This window comes from Rhea pennata, chromosome 4 (genome assembly GCF_028389875.1).
Source record: "Rhea pennata isolate bPtePen1 chromosome 4, bPtePen1.pri, whole genome shotgun sequence".
In the NCBI taxonomy this organism is placed as follows: Eukaryota; Metazoa; Chordata; class Aves; order Rheiformes; family Rheidae; genus Rhea; species Rhea pennata.
The window spans coordinates 7,703,263-7,723,079 of NC_084666.1; the positions used below are offsets into that span (position 1 = coordinate 7,703,263).

The 19,817-nt window shown below is 38.4% G+C and overlaps 1 protein-coding gene across 5 annotated transcripts in view; it reads right to left on the minus strand.

Moving 5' to 3' along the window:
• Window positions 1-19,817, minus strand: part of CTBP1 (C-terminal binding protein 1) — a 248,176-nt gene that overhangs the window by 144,860 nt on the left and 83,499 nt on the right. Inside the window, exon 1 of one of the 5 annotated variants that reach the window (XM_062575230.1) lies at window positions 11,598-11,629. The exons of the other annotated variants lie outside the window; for them this stretch is intronic. Coding sequence (XP_062431214.1) covers window positions 11,598-11,604 — 7 coding nt within the window. The 5' untranslated portion in view covers window positions 11,605-11,629. Of the gene's footprint in view, window positions 1-11,597; window positions 11,630-19,817 lie in introns of those variants that run through there. 5 annotated transcript variants of the gene reach the window in all.

The following is a 19,817-nucleotide window of genomic DNA, read 5'->3' on the forward strand; positions in this document are numbered from 1 at the left end:
GAAATAAAGCTACAGAGTCTTGTATTTTACAATTTGGCTTGCTGTCTGGGAAGTCCCCTGCTTTATCTTCTACATTTGTTACACTCCTATGCAAACACAAGTAATTTTGGTGACAACCTGCATATACGTAAAGCGCTCAGATACTCTCTCTGATAGTGGTAGGAAATGTGAAGTGTAGGAAATTTAGCACAAAGTATTTTCCACCTGCTGAGAAGTATAGGTGAAAATTCTTGGCATAACAAAGGAAAACTATTTCTACGGAAACACCTACCATTTAAGATACTCTCTGCTTTTTTCCAAAATTGTTTTCCCACAGACACAAAGGAAAGTAGTCAGGTTTTGCAGTTTTTTTTTTTTTTTTTTTTTTTTTTTTTTTTTTTTTTTGAGGGGTTAGGGAAATAAGGCACAGGGAAGAGCTACTGACATTTTAGAAAAACCTATTAAGGCTTGCTTTAGATACTGATCCACAACTACAGCAAGTATAGGCTGCTGAAAGACTTACCTTCAAAGGTGAATTTGGGAAATTATCACTCTTTGATTCAATTTATCTAGAATCTACTTAAATAAGATTCCAAGGAAATAGCAGAAATTTTCCTCGACAACCAAACTGAAGTTCCACTTGCCAAAATCTTAAAATAAAATACCCAGACTTAGATTCCAGCTTTAAGTAAAACTCAACTCTTCTCCAGCAGCACAGGGCAGCAAGTCTTATCTTGCCAAATTTAGAGCTTGAGAAAAATATACACACTAACAGCATCCAAAGGACTTGACTGAACATTCGCAAGAGGAACACTGACACACATGGCAGCACTCCCAGAAGCTGACTCCTGCAGTTGATTTTTATTAAGAAATGCACGTGTTTCTGCACTTCAGTAAGAAGTATTTGGAGGTGCTAATACATAAATAATATTTCAATAATCGCATTTCCATCTCTGTATCATGAAAAAAACACAATCTCTGAGATAGACTGTTTGAATTTATGTGCTTTTTAAAGAATTTAATAACTGGGCAAAAAAAAGACACAAGTAAAAAGCATGGGTTCAGAATGCGCTGTAAATACTTTTGAAAGCAATGTTCTCATCTGAGAATATTGCAACAGATGTTTATCATGAGCTACCGCAACAGTTAATCCAACTCCGAGCCAGATTAACTCTTTGCCATTGGAAAAGAGCCTTTTTTCAGCATATATTCTAAAGAAAACAATGGGATATGCCAGAACTGCTGATAACAAGCAGTTAACTGAATGAAGAAAAAGAGCCATAAAGTTGAACCAAATAAACCAATGTTTGGCCCAAAAGACTCAGATGAACAGGTGTATGCGTGGGTGGGAGCAGAGGGGAATAAAGAAAAAAAATACATTTAAACAAAGTCTCCACTGACATTCTGGTCACTGAAGTGGGTACACAAAAAGTAAGACAAATAACATCTTTGAACAATTGAGCAAATAATGGAATTTGTTTGGAGATAATAGGAAATGTGATTATTGATCTCACTTTCCAAGTGCAGTACTGATTTATCAGAGTAATTATTCAGAAGTTATTTCTTGACTCTATTTAAAGATATTTTGAGTAGGAATGAAAATACGATGGTAAAAAGCCACAGTTAAAATATGGATCATCCAAACAGAAATTCAAAAACCATTAAACTAATTCTAACAGCATATAAAAGTTAGCTTAGTTACCCATACATGAGAGGATGGTAGCCTATTAAACAATTATTGTTCTCTTTTAATAAAACTAATTTAATGGCAGTTTTTCATTTTTATCTAACTAGTTATAGTTCATATGTATTTAATCTGGTATTTACTGTCTAAAGATACAGATGCAAATCACAATATACAGCATTAATACTTAAAGCACAGATCTCTGTTTATCAGCAGGCACAAATCACATCCGCATTTCCAAGCTTTCTTGAATAGAAGTAGATAGATAGTCATTTCCCAGAACAAATCCTCTAATTTCACAGGCAGTCACCCAGCACTTGATTTTGGGAAAAGCTTTGAGAATATACGTACCCCATGGAACAGCGAACAGCCCAGAAGAGCAGACAGAATGCATGTCATCCCTCTTGCAAACTTGAAAAGACTACACAGAAAGGACAGTACACCATGTTCATAATCTCCTTGCCTATTTATGAGACTACAGTTCCCACATTCAAGGTGTTATACGGCAACGAAGATCCATTGGGATACATGCAGAATTGCTGGCAATCAGAGATGGTATGAAAACACACTATTTTGCAGCTTCATAGCCCTGGCCTTGTACAGATTTCAAAGCCGCAGAAAAATATAATCTACAATTGCCACAGGGTATACCTTACACTTCATATTGTGGGTTGCCATGCAAATAGAAAGTTCTGGAAACTTTGGTCTAAATTCCCATCCTGATTAAAGAAAATACCAGTTTACATTTTTGAAATAGAGAAAAAAAATGTCAATCTATTAAGCATAAAGATGACCTAAAAAGAGCTTTGGTTTATCTAACTGTTAGTCAGAACAAAAAAAAAAAATTAATAACAATCCTTAGAAAGTCCTGATGACCATGCAGTATTTCTGCTGTTAATGTAGAATCACAGAATCATAGAATCAGTAAGGCTGGAAGGGACCTCTGGAGATCATCTAGTCCAACCTCCCTGCTCAGCAGGGTCACCTACAGCATGGTAGGCAAGGTTGCATCCAGGCAGGCCTTGAACATCTCCAGAGAAGGAGACTCCACCACCTCTCTGGGCAACCTGATCCAGTGCTCCGTCACTCTCACAGGGAAGAAATTCCCCCTCACGGTCAGGCAGAACTTCCTGTGCTTCAATTTCTGCCCACTGCCTCTTGTCCTGTCACACGGGACAACTGAAAAGAGTTTGTCTCTGTCCCCCTCACACCCTCCCTTCAGGTACTTGTACACATTGATAAGATCCCCCCTCAGTCTGCTCTTCCCCAGGCTGAAGAGGCCCAGCTCTTGCAGCCGTTCCTCGTACGGCAGGTGCTCCAGCCCTCTGGTCATCCTTGTAGCCCTACACTGGACTCTCTCCAGTAGCTCCATGTCTCTCTTGTCCTGGGGAGCCCAGAACTGGACACAGTACTCGAGATGAGGCCTCACCAGGGCTGAGTAGAGGGGCAGGATCACCTCCTTCGACCTGCTGGCAACACTCTTCCCAAGGCACCCCAGGAGACCATTGGCCTTCCTGGCCACTAGGGCACATTGCTGGCTCATGGTCAACTTGTCATCCACCAGCACTCCCAGGTCCTTCTCTGCAGAGCTGCTCTCCACAAGGTCAGCCCCCAGCTTGTACTGGTGCTTAGGGTTATTTCTCCCTAGGTGCAGGACTCTGCACTTATCACTGTTGAACTTCAGGAGGTTCCTCTCTGCCCAACTCTCCAGCCTGTCCAGGACTCTCTGAACGGCAGCACAGCCCTCTGCTGTGTCAGCCACTCCTCCCAGCCTGGCATCATCAGCAAACTTCCTGAGGAGGCACTCTGTCCCCTCATCCAGGTCATTGATGAAGAAGTTGAACTGGATGGGAGCCAGTACTGACCCCTGGGGGATGCCACTAGCCACGGGCCTCCAACTAGACTCCACGCCACTGATGACGACCCTCCGAGCTCTGCCTTTCAGCCAGCTCTCAATCCACCTCACTGTCTACTCGTCTAACCCACACTTCCTGAGCTTCTCTAGGAGGATGTTAGGGGAGACGGTCTCAAAAGCCCTCCTGAAGTCAAGATACACAACGTCCACTGCTCCCCCCTCATCTACCCAGCCACTCACTCCATCAGAGAAGGCTATCAGAGTGGTGAAGTGGGAATTCCCGCTTGGTGAATCCATGCTGGCTACTCCTGATCACCTTCTTCTGCTCCACGTCTGGAGATGACATCCAGAATGAGCTGCTCCATCACCTTTCCAGGGATGGAGGTGAGGCTGACCGGCCTATAGTTGCCTGGGTCCTCCTCCTTGACCTTCTTGAAGACTGGAGTGACATTGGCTTTCTTCCAGTCCTCAGGCACCTCTCCAGTTCTCCAGGACCTTTCAAAGATGATGGAGAGTGGCCTGGCAACAACATCTGCCAGCTCCCTCAATACCCGTGGCCAAGAGCTCTTTGCTCACCCATGCAGGTCTCCTGCCCCTTTTGCTGCACTTCTTACTCATAGGGATGCACTGCTCTTGAGCTTGGAGGAAGTGATGTTTGAACACTAGCCAGCTCTCCTGGACCCCCTTCCTTCTAGGGCCTTAACCCATGAGACACCACCAATTAGGTCTCTGAAGAGCCCAAAGTCTGCTCTCCTGAAGTCTAGGGTTGCAATCTTGCTTGTTGCCTTACTTCTTTCCTGCAGAATCCTGAACTCCACCATCTCGTGGTCACTGCAGCCAAGGCTGCCCCAACCTTCACATCTTTTATCACTCCCTCTCTGTTGGTAAGGTCAAGGTCCAGCAGGACCCTTCCTCGTAGGCTCCTCCACCATTTGTGACAAGACGTTATCATCAATGCATTGCAGGAGCCTCCTGCAGTGCTTATGCCTTGCTGCGTAGTCCTTCCAGCAGATGTCAACGTGGTTGAAGTCCCCCATGAGAACCAGGGCCTGTGATCTTGAGGCTACCTCCAGCTGTCTAGAAAGGGCCTCATCAACTTTCTCTTCCTGGTCAGATGGCCCGTAGCAGACACCCACAACAGTGTCCCCCTTTTTAGCCTGCCCTTTGATCTTTACCCATAAGCTCTCAACTGCCTCCTCCTCCTCCACTCCTAGGGAGAGAATTATCCAGTATCCTCAAGTTATTATTCTTGGTATTACTACTATCAACAAAAGTAATAGCCAAAGATTATCAATCCTTTTCTACTTCGAACAGATTTATATTATTTATTCTAGAAAAATTTCACAAATATTCCTCAGATCCTAAAGACAGATGACTATATAGCCACGTACTAGCAATATCTCTACCCAGCCCCTTCATTTCTATATTAAAAGTTACTAGAATAGTCACTCGTGCTAGCAGTATCTCTACCCAGCCCCTTCATTTCTATATTAAAAGTTACTGGAATAGTCACCCGTTAGTCTGTACATTAAAATATGATCATTTGCCACTTGTTTGGGTGTTTTTCCCCAGATATCAAATGTCAGAGGTCTTTGGAAGAAGGTTTTGTTTTCTAAATTTTTAGTATTCCATAGAAAAATACTAACATTACATTTTACAAGTCTTGCCAAGAATGTCTTTTGTGTTCACAGCTTCAGTGTTGATGATAAATTTCAAACATTAACAGTATAAACTAGTAAGAAGCCTGATTTAAATCAAAGCTTATATCATAAATATAAAAAGTAATTTAAATAAGCAAACTGAAAACCTCAATTTAAATAATTTAGTTTTGCAAATACAGTTATTCTCCTAAAGAACTATTTGCTTACAATGATTGTTATTTCTTGCAAAGTAAGTACTTCTCGCAAAGTAAATAAACCATAGGCATCTATTTACATGATTATAAAGCTTAGTATATTCTAGATCTCTTATTTTTACATTTTATTATATGGATGATTTACTAGGTAATTATTTTTTTAACTTTGTTTCATAAGTACTTCAGAAATATTTAATAAGTCTTAAAGTACCTTTTATTATGACTATTCTGATTTTATAGAACACTAACCCAAAGCAGAGATAATTAACCAGTTTTGACTTTTTCCTTCACCAGACTAAACTGTCTCTAAGATAATACATAACTGTTCTCCACTGTAATGATGACATGTTACACATCATTTTTCATTCTAATCAGCAACTATAATAATTTGCAAATATCAGTAGCAGAACATTTAGCAATAAAGCTTGCCTGTCGAGGGTCAGAAGAATGCTGGATTGAGTATCTGCAAGTGAAGGAGGAGTTTTTGCTATATGCTTTTATCATGATGTAACACTTACCTTGTTATTTTGACTTCATCTTGTAAAATCATGAAGCAAAGGTAAAACACAGAACAGTCTACTGCTATTCCTTCATGATAATGCATTTTGCTTTATGAATGGCCTCTATAATTTTGCCATGAATAATAACAGCAAAAATAGCAGTGAGCATTTAAGTCCATTACTCCCAAACAGAAAGTAGCTATGCTAGTATACTCAAATATTCAAAACAAAGTCTTTCCGTTTAGCTTTACTATACTTGCATCTTGTTAACATTACTTGGTTGTGGCTTGAGTACCGCAGAAGCAGCAAGCACAAGACAACAAATATGTTAACAACTCTGGCATTGCAATTTATGGGAAAAAAATGTTCTATTTTAAAAGGATTTCTTTAAAAAAATACATAGATACACTTAATAACATGCATCAAAATCTGTTGTACATTTTGCCAATACTGCTCACTGTGTATGTTTCAGAATAACTTCCATGTACTGAATGTTGCATATTCAGATGTGCCAGTTAAGTTGAGATCTTCTACATCATATAGTTTATGCCCTAAAGGACATTGCCAGATCTAAGAAGCTTACTATTTAACATATGTGGTATATGAATAGTCGGATGAGACATACACAATTATTTTAAGGCTCTTCATGGTCTCTCCCAATTGGGGCCATTATTCATTATTTTTAAAAGCTACTCTTGCCTCAAGTGGGCCCATGATACAATAAGACATTTTTCACAAAGCACCTGCTTCTTTATACCCCTCCCAAGTTGTCCCTTACAGAGGAGGAATCCAAGCATGAACATTTGCCAGGCTGATCCTTCCTTAAACTTGCCTCTGCTTTGAAAACTTTACTTAGAAAAATCTTACCAATCAGATTGCTGGTAATACTGAAATCAGAACTTACCTCCAATACTCCATGGCTGTTTCCCTAGAATCCCCTGTCTCCACCCATTTCTTGCCTTACTTTTGAGGGAAGGAGTATTTTTGTTCTCACTTTGTACCATGCTTAACACACTGAGATAGCGGGTCCACAACACAGCAAGAACTCTCTCTACTGTAAGACTAGGATCCTTCAAAAAAGCAAAGGTGAAAGGCATTTCAAAATTACAGAGGGAGGTGCTAAGACAATGAGAACACTGACACTTACTAAAGTCACACTATATTAATGATTGTCTCTGATCTTCGCCAAAGAAGTGAGAGGCAGAACAACAAATGCTACAGAAAAATAAAATAATAAAAGATATAGTACACAACGAAACAAATCATATATAATGTGTCACCCTATAAAATGCCAGCTCTTCCCTTTATCTGAAAAAAAAAGAAAGGGAATTTTGCAATCATTAAGCTAATAATGTATTCTTGGTGACTAATAATGTATACTTGGCAGTCTCCTAAAGGCCCATCTCTTCTATGTGACTACCTCTAGCTTTAACAATGAATTCCACAACTTGAATCTAACTGGATTTATCCATCTCATTACAGCTCCTTACCCATGAGCTTCAGGAAATATAATCCTGTTCTGGCCAGAATGTAGCTCCTACTTCACTTGAGTTTCACATATGTAGGCCCTCCTGTTTACTTAATAGTTCTTTTTTTTGGGGGGGGGGGGGAGGAGAGTGTGCAGAAAAAACTGCAGAAAGTTAAAATAGGATAAGCCACTTATTCGTTATAGATCTTGTTGGGCCTATGCAAGTAAGTCTGCCCCAATATTAAATTGAAAGAAGGCTGAAAACATCTTTTCTAAACATTGCAAAACATCCGCACCTACTGCACAAAATTTTTAACACTATCCTATATAGCAAATGAATTGAACTTTGAAAATTGATCTTAATTTTACAAGTTCCATGCCCTCTGTGTACATTCCAGTTTATCCTACCTCTGACATAATATATTTGACATAATGTTTCTGCTTTGCAAACCAAGCAGATTCCAAGAGGAACACTAGCCCCACGAGGCAGATGTTATGTAAATTCATATTTCATAAACACAGTTAATTGTGACAAGAGGACTATAAAAATCCGTGTACCACTTAAATTATTTCTCCATTTAGAGCAACTCTGCCACCACAAAATTTTATGCATTGTATTTTATACTAACTAGAAGTATTTTGTGATAACATTACAGATCTATTAAATAACAGATATAAAAATCACACACCTTTCAAAACTATGAATTAATTTTCTGTAGCCATTCAAAACAAGCACTTAAAAACAAGTATGGCATGCAATTGTCATTAAAAGTTTTCCCATTTAACACTGCATATGTTTAAATGTGAAAATTATACTTTATTTGCTGCTATCAATGGAAGGTTCTACTGTAAGTCACATTACTGTTAGACAAACTACAATCTTAAAGAGCCAATTATCCCTCAAACTCTAGCACAAAAATACTCTTTGTCCATGCAACACAGACAGGATAAAACAAAAACAGCAACAGAAACAGCTAAACAAAATCCACTAAAGCTTTGATTCTGCAAACATTCAGACACAGAAGTGGGTAAATGATAGATAATACCTGTGAATAAGCTTACGCATTTACTTAGATACCGATCCTCCAGTAATCTCTATACAGCAAATACTTTGCACCCACAAGAATCTCCTTGAATACACTGGAGTCTCAGAATTATCCAACTAGTATAATGAGGGGGAGGAAGAGGTTGAGAAATATAGTAAAAACTGAGAAGTTTAATTCCTCTAGCCTGATTTTTTTTTTTTTTTTTTTTTTTTTTTTTGAAAAATGACTATTAAGAGGCCAAAAGCTATTTATAGTGGTAAAATGAAGATTTGTTTATAATACGCCCTTCCTTTAGGAAATAATCTACGTTTGCTAACTAATACTAATATTGGTACAAGAATAAAAAACCCAAGATTTTTGTTTAGATGCACAGGGGAACTGGATCTGGTACCAACTAGTACTCTGTGAAAGGGGAAGAAAAGACTTTGTATGTTGTTTCTCACTTGTATATAGATATCTGGGTGAGAAAAGAAAGAACAGAGAAGTAATTTTGTTCTGCGGTACTTCAAGCTTCTTTTGTATTTTTGATAACACCACTAGTAGGCAATGCACGGTTATGATTTGGTTACACACTATGAGAAATCAAAAATTTTTATTTACACTCAAAATTCTCAAAATAGAAATCAACTAGATATAGTATTACATTTGCTATTCTTTCAAGATGCTCTAATAGAGTTCATGTAAGATATAAAATTATATATAATACAATTAAATTAAAATACAGTAAAATGCACATATGGATGATATTTCTACCTTTAAACAGTAGTTATTGGATTTAGTTTAAAAGTACATACCATGTGCATAAATAAATTATATTTATTTCATAATACAAGAAATATTTTGTATGCAGTTCGCTATTTCTCACATATTCAGGTATTCACAATCATTTGAATACACTATTCTGCTAAATTCAATTTAAGCTCATGGATATCTGCTGTTACAGAAAATCAGCAGATATGCCCCATTCTTCTTAGAAGCTGACAAATCACTTGTGCTGCAACAGGTGCAGCTTCCATTCGATATTTATATAGAGAGAATCAAATTCATGCAGTCCAGCTCCCTTCGTATCAGGGTATGATTGAGACTGGATGAGATGTTATGATCAGTGAATCTGCAGCAGTGCAGATCCTCTGGCTACTTCCCACGCATTGCTTATGGCTGAGAACAGAAGTGCAGAGTCTGCTCATGCTCCAAGTCCAGTGTTACAGCTACGGGGAGGCTACGCTACTGCTTCAGAGTCTGACTGAAGGAGAAATTTCTCCTCGACTCCACCGAAAACCTTTACTGCTTTTCCTAAAGCCTCAGGCTATGAACCAAGCTGAAGGCCTACATCTAATAGCCCCAATCCACAAACATCATTATGCACCTACCACTTCCCACTCTTCAAACAGGACATAACAACAGGCAAACAGTATCTCTACCAAAATCAGGAGTGACAATCGCAGGGAGTTCACTAACTGCACCACTGATTTCAGCCCAAATATCTAAATGGGCCATCTTAAATACTCCATTTTTCTGAATTCAGTGGTAATTTTGTTTAAAGAAACACTCAGGTATTGATCTTTAAACTGGTCAAATCAGGTATCTGTATCTGAACATTTACTACTGCTTACTCATATCAAAGATGATTATGTGAATATACTATAATTTCAAGAATTGCCTGTGGCTGGGGACACCACAATATGTGTTAAGTTTCTAACTAACTAGTAAACCTAAGGATCAAGATTGAACAGAAACCACATTATCCCACCATAAATAAAATGTTACTCAGTGAAAATGCCATAAAAAAGTTCCAAAATACATCAGATTTTTCTATCTTAAAAGGTATCTCAGTCAAAAATAACTTTTTCTATGAAAACTACCAGGAAGGTTAAAACATTAAAAGCTGCATGCTGTTTTAATTTGAGATGTCAATGAAACACATAGAGTAAATGTATTACATACAGTTCGCTAAATGTCTCAGGAAAAAGAAAGAGCAAAATTACATTAGATATATGTCGCAAAATAATATAAACACTATGCATCTCTAACCTATGAAAGAGACTTACAAGACAAAAAAAATCAGAAATTTGTGTGTAATTTTGAAATTAAGGAAAATGTTTATACTGTAATACATAAGCACGTTCTAAGTAGCCATTAGTACTTTAGATTAAAAGGAAAATATAAAATGAAATTTAAGTCAATAACTTGATATTTAGCAAATCCACTGAAAGGATCTATGCAGACAATTGATGATTTTCAGCAGGAATCTGATGACAGTCTAAGTAGATTGTGAATTATTTTCTGTAATTTAATATATGCAAACCGCAGTTTTAAGTGCTTGGAAAAAAAGAAAAACACATGCAGCATAAACGCAGCATTCCTAAAGTTCATTTTAGTCAATTCTCTACCACTAAATACTATGTGAGGTGTCAGCAACACCCAGAAGGATACAGTACTCACATCCCACATACAACCTCCCTGCAGGATATCAGTAAAACCCAGATCAAAAAAATAGAAGTAATTCCACCAAAACATACTGATAGCTACGATTTAAAAAATAAAATAAAGATCAATCATTATTGGTGGCATCTCACATTTTCAGGAGCGGGTGCTCCAGGCAAGAAGAAGAAACCTATTCCTGTCAGCATGTTAAGGGGGCCGTCCCAGCGCAGCCCCGGAGGCAAGCTATCTGTACAAACTTCTGCTGAACAATGGCCTTTGTACAGCCCCACACGGACATTTACACACACGCCTTCTAGTCATGCAACAAAGGACCCCGTCCAAAAATTAAGAAAAAAAAGAAGGAAAGGAAAAAGGAAGATGTATTTCCAGACACACGGAGAACACGCACGGTGCCCGGCTGGCGCACGCAGCCCGCCCGCGGCAGGCCGTTTACCGCCGCTAAGCCCGCGCCGCGCGCTAACGGCCGGCGCCCGCTAACGGCTCGCGCGCGCCTCCGCTCGCGCCCAACGGCCGCGCCCCCTCCCCCCCCACACCCCCCGCCCCGCCGCGCAGCTGCCCAGCGGCGGCTCGCAGGCGCCCCGCCCCGCCCTGCCGGGCGCACCGCAAGGAGGAGAGGGAAGAGGAAAAAAAAAAAAAAAAAAAAAATCAATCCCGCCTCACGGCGACCACCGCCTTATTTGCGTCTCCGGCGGCACGAAAAAGGGAGCAAAAATGGGAAGAAATAAATAAATAAGAGAGCGCCATGCACCCCCCCGCGATACAAACCTTGCATCCCCCCACCTTCGCGTTCTCCACCAGAATATGCTAGCGCTGGTGAAAATATGAAGCAGAGGGGCTGCGGGCCAATCAGGGCGGGGAGGCTTTCCGCGGCAGCCAATGGGCGGCGCTCGCCGCTGGCCGCCAGCCAACCGGCTCGCGGCTCGTTACGCAGGCGGGCGGCCGCCGCCGGCGGGGGAGGGGGCGGCCGCCGCCGCCGCCGCCGGCGGAGCCCTCGCCGAGGTGGCGAACGTGCTGCGGGGGGGCGCGGGGCGCCGCGCTCCGGCCACGGTCGGGGGAGCGGCCTTTGCGCAGGGAAACGCGGCCTTTGGCCGGTTAGCGCGCAAGTACGCAGGGTTGTTTGTTAAAAAAAAAATAAAAAAACAACAAAAAACACAACTTTGGGAGGCCCTCGTGCAGTACCCAGGACCACAAAGTGCAAACCAACCCCCATTTCTCCCCCCAGAAACACTGCAGTGTAGTTAGAGGACGTATAAAGACCAGCCCGCGAACAACCCTGAAACTAGCTCCAAAAACGAGGCTCAGAAGAGAGACCTTTTAGCCCTTATCTTTCAAAAAACCGATACGCGCCAGCCCAGCGCAGCACGGTGACAACAGACGGCGGCCTCGCGCGCGGCCGGAGCCCGGCTTTAAAAATACCACATGAAACCAACGGATGCTGCAACCGCAGAGCTGCATCCCAACGCGGTCAGCTCTGCGCTGGCTTACTGCTGCGAAGTTATTAGCAAAGTGAATTTTCTTCCTAATAAGCCAAGTCCAAAGACTTCGGAAAACAGAAACAAGCATCTGCTTTACCGCAAACATTTTTTTCTAATTTGTATTAATGCAAAACACTATGCGTTCCATATTAAAATTTTAAATTTTATTTTTTTAATTAATTCATTAGCATGGGTTTCTAAAACCTTTCAATCCACAGCTCTCAGGACTGGCATACCTCAGGTATCCGTTGTAGAAGAGGGAATAGAAATGCTCCGATTTTGTTTGCCCACAGTTTACCAGCCTTACCATTTCATAAGTTTAGAATGAACTAAAATAGCAAGAAAATCTGAAAATTTTCATAATGTTATGCTCTTTCTGGCCTCATCCTCAGCATTAAAAATAACTAAATCATGTTTGCTGAAAACTCTTGCCTGAACAGGTCACGTTATTACAGTGTTCACAGTGTTTTGCTAACACAGGATAATACATGCCATGAAGTGATAAACTGATATCAACAGAAGTCTCGATAATTTATAGAAGAAAGCTTAGGCGTTTTTTGTTTTGTTTTGGGTTTGCTTTTTTTCCTAACAGATCAAGAGAGACTTATTTCTAAGGTGCCCCAAGAGCCAGGAACTCTGTGGTGCTACTAACTGCTGACAGGCAACCAATAACTGTGACAAATTATACATTCATGGCATCTGCAACAATCGATAAACTGACTCAACCAAATTAATAAAATATAGATCACAAAGCATACATTTTTATTAAAGAATAATTTCATGATAACCAAGTAATGTGGATGCTTCCAAGCATAAGATTAAATTACATGCTGAGCAAATCTGGCATTTTGTGATAAACTGCAAAAATAGTCTTTGCAACAGCAACTGGGGAAGAACATTGCTGACATAGTCTATAAACATGTTTTATAAAGTGTAACCTAAAATAACAACAACAACAAAAAGATCACTGAAGTGGTGGTTAGAGAATTCACTACCATATCCACAAATAATTACCTTCTAGACTTCTTCTTGCTTTATAATTTATTTCTTCAAATATGTTGCTGATTTTGGTGTTAAAAATAATAAAAACAAATTATCTAACACACAAGAATATTTACATCAAATTAATTGCTTAACAAATCAGACTTCAACAGTAGTCATTACTGGAGGTTTGCAAAGATTTCTAGTACATTTACAGTGATGAAAAAGTTATTTAAATACATGAAGACAAGTTACCTGACAGATGGACATTGTTTAACAAAAAATTTTGTGCCTGCTGACTAGCCAATATTCTGGGACACTGGATTCCGCAAAACAATTACGGATTTACTTGAATTCAGAAATATAATGAATCCCATTGGACTTCATGAATATCCTTCATATCTGAAGTTACAGATGTGGTTAAGTATTTTCCTGTATGATGGTCCACCACTGAGAAACGCCTCATGAAGACCTCTTCTAACAAGACTTACACGTTTCAAAAAAGTTATTCTTTTCTGAGGGAGGAAAACAGAACCTTTCTTAAACCAAAGGCTTTACCTCTGGAAAGAGTAAGCTTTTGCGCATCCTCAGTCTTTGTTTTCGTAGTTACTGGTATAAAGCTTAGAAACAAAAATATTTGTGCAAAACAGTAAGCATTAAAAACACTGACCTCCTATTTATTAAAGTTTACATTTATTACTACTTCAAATTTCTTATTATTCGGTCTTTATAGGCCAATTGCACTTAATCAACAGGGTTAAATGACTATCTTGAAACAAGGTTGGATCATTTATAATGCCAGATAAGTGGCTCTGTCAGGAAGTCTCATTATTCAACTCTTGGCAGGTCCTCTAAATATTTTTTTTTTACGAAAAACATCTATCAGTTACTTGAACGGTTCTTTAATATTTACAGTATCGCAAGGCTGTATTTAGTCAGTATTTTATATCATATATAATGTTTAGCTACTTTTTGAACTTCCATGATTTCCTAGCTAGTCAAATGATACGAAGGTCTTTCCAAGTCCTTTCTAACTAATTTGTAATGGAGTCTAAATACTGAAATGCTGTCATGAAATAAAAGCCAAACAGAACTTAAGTACTACAGAAACAGTATTTGTTTATTCTAGTTCCTTTATGAATTGAATTCCTTTCTAATAAATAACATCAATAATATATTAAACATGTAAATAGGAACATATTTTAAATTATAATTCCATCAACTCTTTCACCTGAAATTCATTTTCCTGAAGTCCATACCCATATTTCAATTTAATAATTTATGGGACATTGTTAACTTAATAAAAAGACATGGTAATTTTAAAAATGGTCTACTTCTTGGATAAGCTACCATCTTCCCTAACTATGGCAACATCGAACAGTAAAATAAAAAGAAAAATCTCTTCTTTAGCATATTACAACAAAGTTTATTCCCACTTATAAAAAAAAATTCTGCATGGCAATCAATTTCAAAGGAAACGCCCACATTTTGCTATGAATCTTTTCAGCCATTAAAATGCAACTGCACACAACAACAACATATTTTAGAGAAGCAGCAAACAGGACAACACTTTCAGAATTACACCTATGACCCTCAACATAGAATGAGGCAAGAGCTTTTTTTTTTTTTTTTTTTTTTTTTTTTTTTTTGCCATACATCATTGTCATTGCCTCCTATTTAATTTCTAAAGTACCTGTAAACACAAATTATGAGCTGTAATTACACAAATTTATCCCTGATATCAAGACTGCATACTGCATAGACATATGTCTACTTAGTCTATTCCAAAATTGTAATCCTATGCCTAATGTTAAGTATTATAATCAAATATACCAGGACACTTTTACCTTATCACACAAAATAACAATGTAGTCAAAAATACCTACTCTTACATTTATGATACCAGTCACTGGCTTCTGTTCCATCTTTTTCTAATAAACCTTCCTCCTTCCCAGACAATGGTGTCAAAAGGAGCATCAGACACATTCATGGTAAATAAAATCACTGAGTGCAACCCAGAAGCCACATGTAGTTCACAAGTTCATCCTCTAAAAATAACCAAAGTTGAGAAAGTATTAGAAATAGAATTCTGTACTTCTATTCTTCAGAAGTATAGCCTTTTAGAAAGGAAATAATCTCTTTATGAACTGCTTCAAGACCAAGTCATTCTTTACTTGGAGAAACTAAAATTACTGAATATCTTAAGTCACTCAGTGAAAGGCAAGTTGAAATTTGAACCATTCCTGCACTATTTTTCTGTCTTAAAGACAGAAACCTTCCATGTTCTGAAAGCACACTGCCAGAGGTCTTGGTAGGACCAGTTTCTCCCAAAGAACCAACACTTCTGCTAAAACTGTATTATACCGTGAAGTGCTACCTCTTAAACAGGTATCTGCATTTCTATTGTTCATACATCCAGCAGTTACATATTATTCTCCCTAGGCGTGGGATGTTTTTAAAATAATGATATTAAAGCAGTGGTTCTGTTAACTCCTACATCTGTTCAGAACCAAGAATGTGTTCCTATTTTTATGGCTTTACATTTGGCCATTTACCTAACAGAGCTTGTGGAGTCAGGGAAGGGAGGTTTTAGGCAAGATACCACCTGTCTTTTTTTTAAAGACAACCCCTACATAATGAGTCACTCGAACATTTCTTTTACTCACCTATTAAAAATGTCAAATTTACAGCATTCATTGCACAATGAACATTATACAACAAGGAACTCAGTTGACTTTATTTAGCATTTCTTCTTTTCACTCTTTGCACTCTCATAGGGCTTAAAAATCACAAACATAGTCATTGACCTGGCAAAAACTTAACAAAAAGATGGCTACTTAATACACTAGTATCTTTCCATGCTGATTTTCAATCATGATAGAATATATAGTTATAACAAAAAGCCTTGATGTGAAGCACAAGAACAAATGCTATTTTTAAAGTCAAAAATCTGTTATAATGATAGGGCTTTTTTTTTTTTTTTTTTTTTTTTCCCTGAGAGTAAAGATCTATTTTTTACTTGCAGTAAAAATTCTGAATATTGTATATGCACATTCTCATCATTTTGCAAAACTGTCAACACCAGATACATGCTTCCTTCTTTGAACCATCTCCCTGTGATGTAACCTTCATCTAAATCTGAAAATATTTTGGTAAACATAACTGATGTTTCATGGGTGCAATTTTCAGACCATAAGGCATTTAAGAAAACAGTTGATACTATACTGAAATGTAAAATAGACTTTTAAGAAATTTTCAGTTTTCTCAGATCAAACTACTAAAAATGAATATCCTAGAAATGAATATCTGTGACTCTATTCCCTCCTAAATTTTCTTCCTTGGAAAATTATTTTTGAGAATTATACTTTTGAGTATCGATTTTAAGGATGTTTGTGATTAAATTTTTAATATATTAAATATAGGATGCTTTCTTCCTCAACATTACATGTTTAATCTATATATCAACATACCTGTAGCACAACATTTATCACAATATGCTTCTAATCCAAGAGCAGATTGCCTCAAAAACATAATAGTTATAAATATCCGCACTTTTCCCAGATGAAGGAAATAGCTTGAATATAGCATTAGAAGTGCTACTGGCATAAGACATTTCTTAAAAGCGCAGGTCCGAGAAGGATTTCCCTTAAAATGTTATAGGGACTATGCACAAGAATTCATTTTATGTACATATATCAACTTGACGTTACGAAAACTTCTGTGTTTTTCGGCACCCCTCACTAGGATGCTGTCATGGAATTTGAACATTCTAGCAATAAGGAATCTTCTAGGATTCAACCTCAATTAATTCAGGATTGGTTGGCACAAATTTTTTTTCTTCTGCAAACATTGGCTGTTAGATTTTTGTTTGTTTTGCTTCATAGTGTCTCCCCTCTATGGGAGAACAACCTAAATTTCCTCACATCTCCTCTTTTATCAAGTCTCTTCACCTCCCTAGTTTAACTGTTCCAAAAAGATGAACTCACACTGATACAGCAGAAAATTCTGTATGCGTGTTCCTATGCACATAACATGGGCTGCTAATGCACGTTCCATGACCATATAGTACTGTTCATCTAGAGTGAATATATTGTTTTAAGTTCCTGTTTTACAAAACTCCGCTATTACTTGCTCAGAATTACTTGCTTAGAAGACATGACCTTAGGTTTTACATTTAGAATTTTATTCTGCTTCTCTTAGCCCAGTTTGCAGTGCCACCTCCGCTCTTTCCATACAATATCCTGGTTCTTTTCTATTTTTTGGATGCCTCCCAATTTTGTCATTAGCAGAATTCCTTTATCGATGCCAGGTGATCCATAAACAAGCCAGTCCCAATCTTCTATCTACCGATAATCTCTCTTGATGTCACATCTTTAGAAAAATATTATTTCATTTTGAGAAACACCTGCCAGTGATTTTATACAGGAAGAAATAATTCGTCCTAGGCTCATTTTTACCAATTGCAACCACCTTATTTTCTTCTTTAGGGTAAAGGTTAAGAGATGTAGAATGAAACAGTGCCCACACTTGCTTAGGCAAAGACAGAATTTGGCTACATCATCACAGGGCGTTATTCAACAGACAATCATGAGTAACATGTTCAGGCTAAAGGTCTTAAATAAAGCACTTTTAAGGCATGTTTAGGAATCAGCCTCTGAGGCTGGAAATGCATGCTCACATTTTGCTTTGACTCTGCCACATGGTCCTACCAGCTTACAGAGGCAGGTGAAAATCAAACCTTACCTTGTTTCTTCACTTCAGTTTGATTACTTCTGGTAGGTCATAAGGTATAAGCCTATAATTCTCTGTGGAAGTAAATACTTATTAGGAGCCATGAATTAATTCACAATAAGCTCCTTAGGATTCCATAAAATACACAACACTTATAACAGCTGAGGGCTGAGCTGTAGCTTTTTTTGGAACTAGATAGTGTCTGAATTTCAAAACACACTGGTGGTTTATAAATCAAGACTTCTCCAATAGAGGCACAGAAGGCAACATGCCATACAGAACGCATCTGCCTGTGGCACTTCACAGTCTTCAGAACCTCTGAAAAAATGGTTCTGCCAAAAGAGTAAGTAGGTTTAACCATTTTTAGAAGCAGTGCCAATACCAAGATTTCAAACCAGGGTGTTTGCCCGTACCCGTCTCTGTCTGCCTCGAACAATCAAACCGATTATCTTTAAAGCCATTCAAGACCGCTCCGGGGCCTCGAATCCAAGCAGAGCAGGTCTGCGGGCAACTACACCACGCTGAACTGACTGCATCCTTCAAGAGGAGCATCCTCTGGTTGAGCAGCCATGCGTTCATATGCACTTCACAAAAAGCGCAGGATTTCTGTGGAGAGATGTCAGGCTACTTTAGGACTTACGTTGAAGAGTGTTCTGCAAAACGTTGCAATTTAATTACATAGTTATGCAGAACTCAGAAGATCCAGCTCTGAAATTTTGCAGGCACTAGTCCACATAGTGCAACACTCCTCCTTGGCATACAATTTACTTCTGCAGTTAAATTTTGAAGCCACGTGCAGGGGACAAGAAGATTTTTTTCCTTAAACACTTAGAACAATGTGGATAATCTAGTCATATTCATGAACTTCACTTAGTTTTGTGCACTTTGAATCAGAGCTGCTTTCTCTTGATGAAATATTAGATCAGACATCACTAAAACTGCCAGTGTGTATATACCAATATACTTTTCCCCTTGTTCTGTGAAACACTCTTACAAGAGAAGTGTTTATCAGTTAAACATCAATTTATATAATGTAACTGTTACATTTATCAAAATGTAACAGTTAAATATCAATTAACTGTTAATAATAGCCTTAAGATAACATTACAGATCTATCATAAGCCCACAATAAAATAACTGCAGAGTTAAGTGCTTTGCTTTCAGCTATTGTTCTGACAAGGAATAAAACTACCAGTTGATTAGAAATTTTGATCTTGTGTTATAACAACTGAAATGTTCCTCAGCTTACTATTTGCTCACAAAGAGGTCAACACACCTCATTTCATTTGCCTACCAGAAAAAGGGTTGGGTTTTTTTATATTTAATAAAGCAGTTGTTACTGTTTCTTTAACCAAAGCAGATGGACTTTTGCCCTGCTCCTCCAGGCCTTTCAGGCTCTCTGAAATGCAGCCATCGTAGAGCCTACGAACAAAACGAGCTATAGGCAATAGCCACGTCTTCCTGAGAATTGAGCCTATACAGAATGATAATGCTATCCAATTACGATAACATAAAATTTTAAAATTTATGAAATTTTTCAGTGGAAAGGAGATGTCTGTTTTCCATGCTGTCTGGTATACAGAAAACAATACACTGACAGCTGCACTGTAAGGCCAGGGAAGAGAGGCAGTACCTAACATCCTTCATTGCATTCTGCATTCAGACACTAACTTCCAACACTAGAGTAGATCAGTTTTGATCAGTACATGAGAAGCAACACCTTAAAATTTATATCTCAGATCTTTAGTTTCTCTGTTCATTTTTGGAAGACTTTATAGGCTTTGGAACCTCTAAAAAT